Source organism: Myotis davidii, unplaced genomic scaffold (assembly GCF_000327345.1).
Source record: "Myotis davidii unplaced genomic scaffold, ASM32734v1 scaffold217, whole genome shotgun sequence".
Taxonomy (NCBI): Eukaryota; Metazoa; Chordata; class Mammalia; order Chiroptera; family Vespertilionidae; genus Myotis; species Myotis davidii.
In genome coordinates, this window is record NW_006290034.1 from 9,812,932 (window position 1) to 9,827,899 (window position 14,968).

The 14,968-nt window shown below is 44.7% G+C and overlaps 1 protein-coding gene across 1 annotated transcript in view; it reads left to right on the forward strand.

The window, feature by feature from the left end:
- Positions 1–14,968, forward strand: part of TTF2 (transcription termination factor, RNA polymerase II) — a 34,404-nt gene that overhangs the window by 8,895 nt on the left and 10,541 nt on the right. The window contains exons 5-14 of the mRNA XM_015563539.1: positions 1,471–2,466; positions 2,772–2,886; positions 3,430–3,618; positions 5,122–5,249; positions 6,755–6,836; positions 8,522–8,641; positions 9,855–10,005; positions 12,106–12,211; positions 13,771–13,952; positions 14,669–14,822. Coding sequence (XP_015419025.1) covers positions 1,471–2,466; positions 2,772–2,886; positions 3,430–3,618; positions 5,122–5,249; positions 6,755–6,836; positions 8,522–8,641; positions 9,855–10,005; positions 12,106–12,211; positions 13,771–13,952; positions 14,669–14,822 — 2,223 coding nt within the window. The remainder of the gene's footprint in view (positions 1–1,470; positions 2,467–2,771; positions 2,887–3,429; positions 3,619–5,121; positions 5,250–6,754; positions 6,837–8,521; positions 8,642–9,854; positions 10,006–12,105; positions 12,212–13,770; positions 13,953–14,668; positions 14,823–14,968) is intronic.

The window sequence follows — 14,968 nt, forward strand, 5'->3', positions numbered from 1 at the left end:
AACCTGTCCAAACACTGTAGCTTTTCTCCACAGCATAGGGCAGTGATGGCGAACCTTTTGAGCTTGGCGTGTTAGCATTTTGAAAAACCCTCACTTAACTCTGGTGCTGTGTCACATTTAGAAATTTTTGATATTTGCAACCATAGTAAAACAAAAACTTAAATTTTTGATATTTATTTTATATATTTAAATGCCACTTAACAGAAAAATCAACCAAAAAAATGAGTTCGCGTGTCACCTCTGACACCCGTGTCATAGGTTAGCCATCACTGATTTAGATTTTCTTGACTAACTTCAGCATCTTTTTATAGACTGATATCTCCTTGATATTGGTATAAGCTGATTATAATTCATAAGCTCTTAGAACACGAGAACTAGGAGAGATCCCACAGATATCCAGTAGGTGAGAAACTACACCAGTGATGGCCAACCTATGACACACGTGTCAGGGGTGACATGCGAACTCATTTTTTTGGTTGATTTTTCTTTGTTAAATGGCATTTAAATATATAAAATAAATACAAAAAATGTAAGTCTGTGTTTTACTATGGTTGCAAATATCAAAAAATTTCTATATGTGACACAGCACCAGAGTTAAGTTAGGGTTTTTCAAAATGCTGACATGCCGAGCTCAAAAGGTTCGCCATCACTGAACTAGACCTAGGGAGGTGAGGAGACTTGTTTTGATGGAGGGATAGCTTGAACTTATGATTCTAGACTCCACAGTGAGATCTTCCAAATCAAGTAAGCATAGGACCTTGATTTGGTTTGGGGAAAAGTTCATCTTGAGCAAATAGTTTTTCGTGAAAAGAATCCATGTGGCTGTTGCTATTAGAAAAGCTCTTTGATTTAGTTAGCACATTTCCTGGAGGCCTGGAAAGCAGTGATCATGGACAGAGAAGGAGCCAAGCATTGAAAGTGCTGTTAAGAAACAAATACTTCATGAGTTTGACAGGAGTCTTTTCTAGAGGCAGGGATAGTCCCAGGAATGTTCAGAAATTTAAAGTGCTTTTACTGTTTCCATTTCTTCTGGGAAAAAAAGGCATTCTAGAAATGAAGTTTGCATTAATATCTTATATTAGACTAGAGGCCTGGTGCATGAAATCGGTACACTCGAGGGGTCCCTTAGCTTGGTTTGTGCCTTCTCGCAGTCCGGGAGCCCTTGGGGGATGTCCACTGATGGCTTAGGCCTGCTCCAGAGCGTGCCTAAGCTTGCAGTTGGACATCCTTAGCGCTGCCGTGGAGGCGGGAGAGGCTACCGCAACCACTGCTGTGCTCACCAGCCATCAGCCCAGCTTCTGGCTGAGCAGCGCTCCCCCTGTGGGGCACACTGACCACCAGGGGACAGCTCCTGCATTGAGCGTCTGCCCCCTGGTGGTCAGTGCACGTCATAGCGACCGGTCATTCCTCTGTTCGGTCGATTTGCATATTAGCCTTTTATTATATAGGATCATGTTCTTTTTCCTGTAGGATCCTAATTCCAAAGAGCATTCTGTATTCAGCAAGTCTCAACATGCACCTGAGCCATCTCATTATCCTTCCATCCAGCAGAGAAACCCGTTCAAGGTACTTGACAAGAATCAAGAACCGTCTCTGTGGAAACAGCTCATCAAAGGTGAAGGTGTGGAAAAGATGGCTGATAAAAAGCAAAGGGAAAAGGAAGGCCCACTCTTGGATCAAAAGAAGGAACAGAAGCCTGAATCTAACTGTTGGGTGGAGAAAGATCTCTCATCTGGCCGGGTGGTAAAGGAAAAATCTGCAGGTCAAGAGAAGCCACGAGGGGAGAAAGCAGAGCTTCGGTGTGAAGCAAAGGGAATTGAAGGGACGCACAAAAGAAACCTTCCTGAGATGAAATCCAAGCAGTGCCATGGTAATGAGCTGAGAAAACCATCTGCGGCTCCTCAGGAGAATCTGAATGGTGAGAGTCATTATGTCCAAAAAGAATCAGAACCTCTGAGAGAAAAGAAGACCAGGCCTTTGCCTCAAACTGTTCGCAGCCAAAACCCAGTAACTAAGCCCCTGGAAACAGGACACCCCAGCAAGGAGCAGCCCAAGATTCGGGAGGCTAGAGAAACAAAGGCCAAGGACGACCCCAGCACGCAGGCCACCCAGAAGGGGCTGCTCCAGGGGCCTTTCCAGGCGCAGGCAGAGGCCCATCCTGCGCCTGCTCCAAAGGGCCCGGCCACCCAGCCTGCGCCACCGGCTGCAGGGCCGTCCCTGGGGGAGAGGCGAGAGGCGGACACCAGCAGTGGTGAGGAAGATGATGTTATTTTCGTTTGCTCTCAGCCAAGGATCCCCTCGTTCTTAGACACGACTTCGGGCTCACAAAAGAAGGAGAACCTTCCATTCCCTGGTCAAACTGCGCAAAGAAAAATTTCCCCTGCCTCCGGTGTTTCCAGGAAGGTAGAACCTTCAGACCCAGCATCCCAACGTGCGCACCTCACAACACAACTGAAACAAAAGAAGGTACCTACTCCCTTGTGCTGCCTTTTGAAGGTTAGGACTGTGCTTACTCTGGGCAGATAGGGACTCCACCAACGAGCTAAAGATGTTAATGTGAGCAAAGGTCTATAGGTGGGTGTTTACTTCTGCCTTTCCCTGTGTTTATATTTTCCGGATTGGTAAATCAGCTGGGCTTAAAAAAAGTTTTGGTTTTCGCATGTATAGTTAAAAGATCAAATTTCAGAGTTTTAGCATTTTAGGTATTTTAATCTGAAGCTGTCTTTAACAACTGGAGAGGAGCGATCCATTTTATGGGACCTGTTTTTCAGAGCACACTGGCGTCAGTGAACATTCAGGTTCTTCCAGACAAAGGTCAGAAGTTGCTCAAGCAAATTCAGGAGTTGGAGGAAACACTCAGTGCTCTTGCCCTCTCCCCAGAGCAAGGTAAATGGGTTGTGCCCCAGAACTCGGGTTTGCATGAACTTTACAAGAGACATTCGAGAAGCCATCTTTTTAAAAATATATATATGTTGATTGATTTCAGAGAGGAAGGGAGAGGGAGAAAGGGATAGAACCATCCATAATAAGAGAGAACCATGGATCAGCTGCCTCCTGCACCCCCCACACTGGGGATCGAGCCCACCACCCGGGCCTGTGCCCTGACCGGGAATCGAACACTGACCTCCTGGTTCACAACCCCCCCCCCCCCCCACCCCACTGGGAATCGAACCTCAACTCAGGCTTGTGCCCTGACTGAGAATCAAACTGTGACCTCCTGGTTCACAGGTCAGTGCTCAGCCACTGAGCAATACTGGCCAGGCATGAGAAGCCATCTTGATAAAGAATGTTGACTCATTCACCTTTCCATTTCATTATCTGCTTCTGAGCTTCCTTCTAAATCACAAGTGTAATTTATAAGAGCTTCCTCCTATTTCATTCCTTTACTTTTCTGAACTTTAATCTGTTCTTCCCTTGTTTTTTGAACAGGCACAGATGAGAAGAGTAGCACTCAAGTACCACAACAGAGTAACTTCGCCAAAACCACCACTGCCCCTCCCCACTTGGTGCCACCCAAACCCCTACAGCTGCAGGGTCAGGCTCTCCAGCCTCTGGGTTCTCTGGGACTGAAGGCTGCCAGCCAGGCAGCTGCTGGACAGTCCAGTCAGCGCTATGGAGGTAAGATCAAGGGCCTGGCCCTGTTGTGAATAGCTACCCCTAGGAGGTAAAATTCTGCCTGGTAGATGTCTTTCTGCGCACATGAAGGCGAAGCCATTCCTGGGTTGTTAGTTGCCTGTGTGAGAAAGATTGCGATGCTCAGCTGAGCTCTGCACAGTGTGTTTAGATCTCTGTGAGGGCAGACACCTTGTCTGCCTGGTTCACTGACCTTGATCAGTCAGCCAGGGGCCGGCACGTAGGAGTCAGTAGTAAATGTGAATGGAAACTTGAACTCACAGCATGGTGAGGTAGGTGGACCAGCAGATACGTTTGTCTTCTTCCCTCTGTGTCTGGTAAGCAGAGCAGAGGAATGACATGACTGAAGACCGATAGCAATAGACCCAAGAGCAGTAACACTGGTGTAGCTCAATATTTTCATCCTGAACTTTCCAGAAAATGATGAATTTAGAAGTGACTGTGGAATGAATATCTCAAGGAGAGCCTCGGATATGTAATAGGATCGGTTGGCGTGTTGATCACGAGCCAGGAGCTCAGGTTGGCTGGCAGTGACCAGTTTCCCCCCAGTGAGAGCTGCTAGAGGAAAAGGGAAGGGGGGAGAAGGAAGCAGACGGGGAGAAAAGGGAGACGGGAGAAAGCTGAAGAGCATAGTTCACCAGGGGCTCTATACTCTGCCTGAGGAAGCTACGGCCCCCGTACTTGTTAAAGTAGCAGAGTAGTCAGGGGGGTACAGGAATGTTTTGAAAACGTTACTATGTTGCAGCATCATCCCTACTCATAATGGTGATTGAGTCACCTAGAGGAAAATTAGATTATTAAGGTTTTGGAAATAATCCCATTAAAATAGTTTTCCTTTTGAAAGCATTTTAACATCTAAGTGGTTAATGTTTATTGATCGAAAAAGCTTTTATTTGAATACTTCATCCCTAAAATTGCAGTCAGCTGAGGTGCCTGCATTTGTTAACTAGCTTCACTAGAATTGTCTAGAAGGCTGGGCTACCAGCATGAAGTATTTCTCGGTGCAGGGCATTCGGCTCTGGCGTGCGCTACAGGGCGGTCTCTGTCTGCCTCAGCCTCGCCTGGCTTGGCCTTTTCTGTTGCTAACTCCTTGCACTCGGCCCCAAGGATCTTTTCTGTCCAAAATACTGATGGTGTTACATTTCCTCTGCCACCTCTTCAAAGCTGGAAAAAACTTAACCAAAAATATATTGGGTTATCTTATTTTTTCATTTTACTTTATATTATTTTGTCCTTTATTATGTGATTTTAAAACACACACACACACACACACACACAGGGAATGGGATAGAGGAGCCTGTGGGCTAGGAGAATCTGCAGGCAGGGAGTTTTAGTCCAGTATAGTATGTCAGCTATAATTAAAAATAAAGAAAAAATTTTTAGTCCATACAAATCCATCATTTGGCAAATAACGAATTTCTTTTTGCAGCCATAACCAGGACATGCTACTGGCTATGTCACCTTTAGGTAACACCTCTCTGTACACAGGCCCTACAAACCAAGACCGCCTTCACTCCGTGTGGAAAATCACAAGTGAAGCCATTGATGAGCTGCATCGATCACTTGAGTCCTGTCCTGGTGAGACAGCTGTGGCAGAGGACCCAGCTGGGTTGAAGGTGAGCTGGGGAGTGTCCTGTGGCGGTGTCCCCGTGCCCATGGAGAGGTGACCACTGTGCGACGGCTCAGCAGAGTGCCACTCGGATGTGTTTCCCGCAGATAATGCTTCAGTGGCTTCCCTTGCATTATTTTGTCCTTTTCTGTTTAGCAGTGAGAAATAAGCATTTTTTCCCTTAAAGTCATAAAGTTATACAGTTGACCTTGCACAATACTGTTTGAACTGCATGGATCCACTTATACTTAAAATCCGCATATAATTGGACCTGCACAATTCAGATCCGCTTTGTTCAAGGGTCAGCTCTGCACGTCTATAGCAGAAGCAGATCTACTTAACAACCTTTGGTGGATGCCACAGGATACAGAGGAACTGCTGCTCTTAAAGAACTAGTTAGGGTGACAGTGCCTGCACAACATTCATAGAACAATAGAAAGGGACTTGAAGGTAGGATGAAATGTGCATTGTAAGGCACTATAGACTGTCTACAAAATGCAAAAGAGATTCAAAATAAAGGAAAAGTCACGCTAGGTCAGTAATTACTAGTTGTCTGCCCACTTTGTGCCTGAAGCTGCAGGCCTAAAGATAGCTGGGAGGATGGAACCCAGATACCCCAGTTAGAGGGAGGGGTGGCTAGAGGGAAGATACAGAGAGTGGTATTAATAACTGGTGACAGGGTGACATCAGGACCTGAGCCGGAGCAGCAGGTGATGTTACTGAGTGGGAAGACTCCCGTGCTGTGGAGCCTGGCCTTGGCGAAGGGGCTTACATCACACTAGCTCAAGAGATATTATGGAATCACTAGAATTTTGAGCAAGGGTGTTTTATGAAGATTATTTTTGTCACTGAGTACAAGATAAACAGGAGCAAGAAAAGACTAGAGAGAGGGGTGCCAGTTAAAGGGCTGTTGAAAATTATGGTTAACAATGCAGACTGGGATGTTGGCTACAGAGAGGAGAGTGAAATCTATAATAATAAAAGCGTAATATGCAAATCGACCGAACAGCCAAACAGTGGAATGACTATCCATCTGGACATCCTTTTGGATGACCTTCCAGACAAAGTCAGGGCTGTGAGGGCCCAGACAGCTGGGCCTACTCTTGCATGAATTTCATGCATAGGGCCTCTAGTTGAAGAGATAATAAGGAAAAGCCAACAGAATGGCTGGTAAAAGCAGGGTGACCCATCAGAGGCGTGGGTTGCAAACAATAGAAACTGACTTTGGCTGATTAGACAGACAAACCAGGACTCTCACTTGAGGGTGAGAGAGGGGGGCTTGATAGACATGCTGGACAATAGGCATAAAGCACACTGTCCTGGGCAGTCCAGGATGTACGGGTGCCCAAGGGGATATGGTGGGTCAAGGACCTCAAGGTTATATGACATCTAGACTGTTGGGGGGATCACTTAGAGAAAATACAAGAGTAGAATGTGCGTCGCTGTGGGCGGGATCCAGGATAGCCTCTCGTGAGGAATTTGAACTTGACTTTCGGTGATTACTTTTGTCAGGTCCCTTTGCTGCTGCACCAGAAGCAGGCATTAGCCTGGTTACTGTGGCGGGAAAGTCAGAAGCCACAAGGAGGAATTCTGGGTAAGTGTGGTATTATGGAAGGAGCCAACAAAGATATTGTTGTACTATTTCCTATGATCCTCTCCACGCCTCTGGGGTTGTTGCCCTCTGTTACAGTTGAGAAACGGTTGAGAATGGCTAAGCAGCATGCTCAGGACCCCCAGCAGGATCAGCCGGGTCCCAGTTGCCAGCTGTAGAAGCTGACTCTGGCTGGTTAAGCAGAGACGGTTTGTTCTGTGGTGGGAGGTGTGGAGAGCCAGGTGGGAGCCAGACTTCTAGGAGCAATGGTCAGAGCCAAGTAATAAGCTAGTGTCTTGTGGAAACTGTCATGGCTGCTTCGCTCTATCAGGCACCGCTACCCCCAAATCAGACACTTGTGTGCCCAGCCCTTCTAGCCACTTTTCTCGGGTCGCTTATATCTGAATCTAGGTCTTAGGTGAGTACTGGTGGTCTGTGGAGCGGGTCATGCTGGCACTGCCTTCGCTGCAGGAAGCCGAGGAAGCAGGTTTTTCAGGCTCTGCTTCGGGCACTGGTCAGACTACATTTTCCAAGGTGCTCAGCTTCTAGAAAGACATGACAGATGTCCACTGTGGCTAGTAAGTGGCTATGTTGGTCCCCAAGACCACCTCCAAATTCAGTGATTTGCTAGGAGGATGTAGAGCATATAGTCACACTCATTGCTATATTGTATTACAAAATAAAAATAGTAACAACATTTATTTGATACAAATCACACTCAGCAAAGGGAAAAGGCACATGGGATAAAGTCAGGGGAAGTCCAGGCGCCAGCTTCTGCGACCTTTCCCATGGGAGTCACACAGGGCAAACGTAATTCTCCCAGCAGTGAGATGTGAGAACACGTGCAGTGCTGCCAACCAGGGAGGTTTGTTAGAGATCCGGTGCCCAAGGTATTTCCTGGGGCTGGTCACATAGGCAGCTTCAGCCTGGTATGTATGTAAGTTCCATGCTTCCAGAGGGAAAGCAGGCATTCAGCATAAACCGTGTTGTTTGTACAAATAGGGTAAGCACAGTGAGCCAATCTTTTTAAAAAATATATATTTTTTTATTGATTTCAGAGAGAGAGGGAGAGAGAGAGAGACATCTATGATTAGAATCATTGATCAACTGCCTTCTGCATGCCTCCTGGGGATCAAGCCCGAAACCTGGGCATGTGCCATTGACCAGATCCAAGACCCTTCAGTCCACAGGCCAACGCTCTCTCCACTGAGCCAAACCAGCTAGGGCCAGTGAGCCACTCTTGTCAGTTCAGGGAATGGTGAGTTCCCAGATGCCAGCCACAGGTCAGTCTTCCCTGGAAGCAGGGATTTCAGTGGATAGCTGTGTTTCCTCTTTTTCTGCACGGCAGCAATGCCAGGATTTGAACCGGAATTCATGACATCACACTTTACTTCTGCTTATGTCAGAGTGATTATTTAAATGGTTGAAAAGAGGATACTATTTTGCAGGGTATAAATAATAAACTAGGTAAGTTCAATTACTGACACATTGACAGTTCTCAAGGAATGCTAATTCATGCCTCTCTCTGATGAATAAGTGAGGGGATGGAGGACTGTTTTGAGTTAACTGTAACTCCAGAAATGTAGAAGCACCAAGAAAATAGGCATAGGATATGTTTATTTTCTGGAAGCTGAGTTGATTCTTTGCCCTAAGTAATTAACTCTCCTGTCTTTATTTTTATTTTCCAGCGGATGATATGGGATTAGGAAAAACCCTGACAATGATTGCACTCATTCTGACCCAGAAGGATCAAGAGAAAAACAAAGAGAAGGACAAAAACACGACCTTGACTTGGCTTTCCAAAGATGGTATTCAAGTGCCTTCGTGGCCTGTCATTTCCTCCATCAATCATTTGAGCCAGTGGAGAGTGGAAACTTTTAAGCCACAAAAGTACACCTTTGGTCATATTTAATTAATCTATTGGAAATCTAGTGTTAGACTACTTTTCATTTCTGATGCTGAATATGCTAATTTAAGTGATCTTTTTTCTCTTTTAATATAAACTTAGCTTGACCTGTGAACTAGAAAAATTTTGTGGAGAGAGCTAAGGCTCTAGGAGACAGTCTATACATAATGATTACTTTTATTAATATTAAGGATATAATCACAGGATAAGTCCAGATTAGTTAATGTATTATTTTTTGAAGCAGGATCTGTCACAAACTCAGATTAGAGCCACCGTAGCAGAAGCTGTTTTTCATGTTTCTGAAGTTCTGGAAGTTTCCAGATTCTAGACAGTTTGTATCTTGTTTCATCCTGTTTTTAATCTGTAATGGCTGTAAGTACTTTTAAGTCCTGTGTATTGTTTATAGACACCACCACAGTAAGTTGCCATGGACACACTACATTTCTCAAGTGGTTAGATAGTTAAAAAAATCAGTGACCGTCTGCTCTCAAGCCTCTGATGACCACTGTTGCAGCTGGATCCTATGTCCTTGTGTGGAGTAGCAGCTTAGGTGTGCACACACACTTATGCACACATGCACGCATGTATACAAACACACACACACACACACACACACACACACGGAATGAGGGGCAGTGGTACAAATACCACATTACTACCTGTTTCCAAAGTAGTGTTTGCCCATTTTAGGGGATTTTGTACTTATATTTTAATGTAAATATAATTAAGCTGATGCTTTTCAGAAAAAAAAGTAATACTTCCCCATAAAGCCCAGGATGAGTTAGGATATGATCCAGCTTCTACCTTCTGGCCACTGAGAGTACACTGGTTTTTTTGGTTTTTAGACTGAAGTTGTGTACCACACGCTTTCCTCTCCTTTTTTAGCCTCTCTGTCTGACACCTATGTAAGGGTAAATTAGAAGTAATTAAGTATTTTGAGTTAAAAGGCCATCGCTTTCCTTTCCTATTCTGCTTACCTATGTGTAGAAATAAGAGCAGCAGTTGTTAAAAATATTGATTGAAGGAATGGAGCCAGTCTAGAAAAAGGTAATGTCTCTCAGAAGCTAAAAGCTGTTTAATGGGTGTAACTAGGTGTTGATTTTTTTCCTCCTGAGACTCCACGGAGTTTACTTCCCATGGAACACTTATCATCTGTCCTGCTTCCCTGATCCACCATTGGAAAAAGGAGGTGGAGAAACGTGTGAGCCACAACAAACTGAGAGTCTATCTCTATCATGGCCCAAACCGGGATCAACGTGCAAAAGTGTAAGTGCAGAAATGTTAAAGTCACTGGGCTTCGGAGGCCTCATTGACTGCCTGCTTCCCCTGAGGTTTCATTTAATCAGAACTAATGATATTGTCAGGACCAAAGGTACTCTTATCCCCAAACAGCCTTCACCTGTATTAAGAGATAACTTTTGAGAGAAACGGTGTTCTTGTGGCACTCTGCAAAAAGAGCTGCCATGTGAGCAGGCCAAACACGCCTGAGTTGTCAGCCAGGCAGCAGCTGCATTCCTGGTAGAAAAGGCTCTATCACAGGTATTTCATGATGGTGAATTTCTGATTCCAAATTCACATTCTTTTCTGTTAGTGTGAATGGAACTAGCCCAGTCTTAAAGAGCATCTTGATACAACTATTAATGATTAGTTGCTGTATGCCGATTATATTTTTACTAGAGGCCCAGTGCATGAAAGTAGTGCACAGGTAGGCCCTAGGCCTGGCCAGCGATCAGGACTGATCGGAGCCTTCTGGCTGCCAGCTGGGGCCTCCCTCCCCTGGCTGCTGGCTGCCAGCCAGGGCTTCCTTTGTTCCGTGCTACCCCCCTGGTGGTCAGTGCACATCATAGCGAGTAGTTGAACTCCCAGTCGAATTCCCGAGGGGACACTTTGAATATTAGCCTTTGAATATTAGCCACAATAGATGACTGTATTTTTCATGTGTGAATGGTCTATTTAGATGCAAGAGTTTAGGATTAGACCTAACTGAATTCCGGAGGAGGAATGATCAGGAAGGGGAATATTTCCTCAGATGTTAAATTGAGCCCTAGTCTTTGTCTTTTGGTTTTAAATAATTTGGTTTTTTTGTTCCTAACTGATATAAGGGTCTGGGTTGAATACTTGCTGATCTAGTTAAGAATGGATTTGTTGCCCTAACCGGTTTGGCTCAGTGGATAGAGTGTCAGCCTGTGGACTGAATGGTCCCAAGTTCAGTTTCAGTCAAGGGCATGTACCTTGGTTGCAGGCACATCCCCAGTAGGGGGTGTGCAGGAGGCAGCTGATTGATGTTTCTCTCTCATCGATGTGTCTAACTCTCTCCCCCTCTCCTTTTCTCTCTGTAAAAAATCAATAAAACATACTTAACAAACAAACAAACAAAGAATGGATTTGTTTCCATTTCTCTCCCCCACCTCTGATAGTGAATCTTTTATCCCCTAAAGAACAGGGCAGTGGTCTTTCAGGGGTAAATTGCCAGATTGGTGACCCCTATATAATGCACCAATTCTTGTGACTGAGAGTCCCTTCAGCCGACAGGGCATTGGGGCAGCAGCGGCAGGCCTGCATGCTTCTCCGGCAGAGAGTGCTGTGCGTGGCCTGCCTGTATTTAGAAATAAATTGCATCTCATTGGTTAGCACTTTCGTCATACCTGGTTTGGTATTCAGAGTGCACTAGTGGACTGATTGGAATCATTCTCAGTTATACTTTATATGATGCTAATGCCACCTGGAGTCCTTGCTGCCTCTCTGAATTACGCATATCATTTTTATCAAAGGTATTTATGGACGTTCTCTCAGGTTCACATTATTAAGCTTCTTTGGGAAAAGATTTATGCCTTTCATTAAGAATCTTTACATGTAAAGAGTGTAGGCAAGGTAAACTGAAAGTTACAGCGTGATTATACCCACATGTCAAAGCTAGATCAATGGGTTTTTGAAGTCCATTGTAGAACAAAGAGGAGAAAGCATCCTTGATGAAAGGCAAACTGCTTTGAGAGTCTCTACTTCCCTGGGACTGTAGCATCCACTGTGTCAAGTCATTACTAAATGTTAGTTCCCAACATTCTGTACAGGCCAGATATGAAGGTTAATATGAGCCCAGCTGGTTCTCCTTTATGACTCATTGGATGGGAAGAGGGAGGCTGTTCTTGTTATAGTGAGTAGGCTGTAGAAATGATCAGAGGGAAGAGGGAAGGAAGCCAGATGAGTCAAGTTTACCTCTCCAGAATCACGTGTGTTGATGAAGGCATAAATGAATGAATTCTGCCGTCTGTCCATCCAGCCATAGGCATTTTTATGAAGAGATCAGCTCTGCTTCTCATTGTCAGACACGGGATTGTTTACCATTTGCTTCGTGTTATGTCTACACAGCCTCTCTACGTATGACATCGTCATCACCACCTATAGCCTTGTGGCCAAGGAGATCCCCACAAAGAAGCAAGAGGGACTGGTCCCGGGCACAAACCTCAGTGAGGAGGTGAGGCTGGGGGCTGCCAGGGAAGGAGAGGTGGAGCCCCATCTCCTTTCGCTCAGTCTTGTCACAGCATCAGAGAGAGCAGAGGTACCCTCCTGTGAGGTCAGGAGTGTCCTAGCCGGTCCACCTGTGGGAACGAAGCGCTCTCTGTCCCCTCTTTTATTCTAGACCACCTCCTCAGCGATAAAGGGTGAGGCTTGGCACAGTTTTAGCTGTGTGTGTGTTTTTTTTAAGAAAGAATGGTAACTACATCGCAGTTGTGGTGGTCATCACATGATGATAGGAAAACCTCACTTGTTGCAATTTTTACTTTAGAACCTGTGAGATATCCTCTCAGGATATGTTTTATATTTGATGTGAAGACTGGTATTTTAGGACTAATATTTTGGAATTAGGCTATCATTCCCTGCCTCTCTCCAACTCTCAGGAAAGGGGGTTGAAATAATAAGGCTACACATGGGCCAGAGGCTAAATGATAACCACGAAAACCCTGATGTTTGCTCTGCACTCAGGGGAGTCGCAGTTGTCTAGGGCAGAGGCTTTATTGCTTAAGTGACTAAGGGGCTTTTTTGTCCTGAAAATACAGTGTTGCTCCAGGAACTCCTCTTTAACATATGTCTTTACAATAGAATAGTCACAGATTCTGTATTTGGGGAGACCTCTGGAATGGAGACATCTGATGATCAACTCTGCCTTTTTGCAGATGATTAACTTTGCAGATTCCTCAGTGGTTCCTCATTGCTTTTAGGATAAAACCTTACTCTTTTTACATGGTATTTTAGGCTTTTATGACCTTGCCCTGCTTGCTTGTCCCTTTTCACCTACATCCCAGCCCTCCTGTGGCCCCCCTTGCTCAGCCATAACAAGGCACATGTGCTACTCCGCCAGCTCTGCCACCCTCTTGTGCCTTTGTTCACAATAAGTGGAATGCTTTGCCTCCTGTTTGGTTAAATATGTCTCTTATGCTTATGTGACAGCACTCCATTTATCCAGCCAATATTGAGCTGCTGTCTCGGGTATTATGGGTACAGAGTGAACAAGACTGGGTCCCTACTGTCATGTGCTGAAGGATGCAGGGGGGCTTATTATACACTCACTGTGTTGTATGTAGTTATCTTGGTGCTTGCTTTTCTCTGGATTTTGAGCTTTCTGAGGGTAGGAACTGTCCATTTGTATGGCTTAGTATCTCACATATGAAAGTAGACTTTTAGTAAGTTTTCAGTGATTTTTTTTGTAAATTTAGTAAATATTTTATCAAATGAGTGAATACCTAGTGAAGTCCTGACCCATAGCCATTGCTCAAAAGTGGATTGAAAGAATAAAGGAAAACTCATATTAGAAAACATTTTATTCTTGAGCTCAAGGACTGGGGCACTCAAGTGACTGGTCTATTTGGACCCATTGAGAGTTTCCACTCTCGGTTTCTTAAGCTTAATGCTTATTTCAGTGTACCTCAGACTTGAAGGTCAGATGGGTCTTCACTTGTTTGTTGTCTCCCCTTATCTTCTTGAAGACATACGTTTTCCCATACCGTTGTTGGGTTTCACTGGTGTTTCTTCCAGGGTATCGCAACACCTTTGCTTCGCATAGTCTGGGCCCGAATCGTCCTGGATGAGGCTCACAATGTTAAGAACCCCCGCGTGCAGACTTCCATAGCTGTGTGTAAGCTGCAGGCTCGTGCCCGTTGGGCCGTCACTGGAACCCCCATTCAGAACAACCTGTTGGACATGTATTCACTGCTGAAGTGAGTAAACTCTTTGGAATTCTGTAAACGTGAACCCTGTCAGTAACCTTCCTAATTATTTCGTATCTCATGGTAAAGCTCTGGTGTATGCTTGGTTATCTCATGTAACAGATGGCAAGCCTCTCAACCTTTAAAGGGCAAAAGAGTTAATATTTATGAGAAAAATAACCAGTTGATTGACTGGCTGATATGGGACTTTGATTACATTTAGCCAATATATATGGAAAAATATAAAACAGATTAAGTTAAAGGAAATAAAATCACCTTTCTTCAGTCCAGTGAATGTTTTGGGCTATTTCTGCTTTGAAGCATATGACCTGGGGTCAGGACTATAATTTATTTGAAGCAAACAGAAAAGAATGCTGATTTTAAAATACTTGCTTTTATTAAAGTCAGCCTGTAAGAGGATATGGAATTTCTTTGCTAGCCTTTTAAGCTTTAGGAATAAATTCTAGCTATTGGTTACATGTCCTGTTGCGACGATACAGACAGTGTGTTAATGGGAAAGTTCACAGTTTTATAATGTGGTTTTCGTTGTTGGCCTAGGTCCTTTGGATCTATCTAGCAGAGCTTTACTATGACATTCACTTTTAAAATGATGGGATGGCAGATGTAACAAAATCTGATTTGTTTTCCATCTGATGTCTTTCTTTGAACCTTTATTCTATCCTCCCATACTTTTCCTTCTTTCTATGTCCTTCTTCCCAACAAAAAAGATTTCTCCGTTGTTCTCCATTTGACGAGTTCAATCTGTGGAGGAGCCAGGTTGACAATGGTACAAAGAAAGGAGGTGAACGGTTAAGTATTTTAACCAGGAGCCTTTTGCTACGGAGAACAAAAGACCAGCTGGACTCCACCGGCAAGCCCTTGGTAATCTCATTTATGTGTGTCCAAGGGGGAGGCCCGGGGAGGATGGGGACTATGTCCTTGTCTTGGGTTGAAGAGCCATCTGCTTTGCTTCGGGAGCCTCTGAATCCCACTTTCCAGGGCAGAGCCCTGGGCTGCTGTTCTGCACC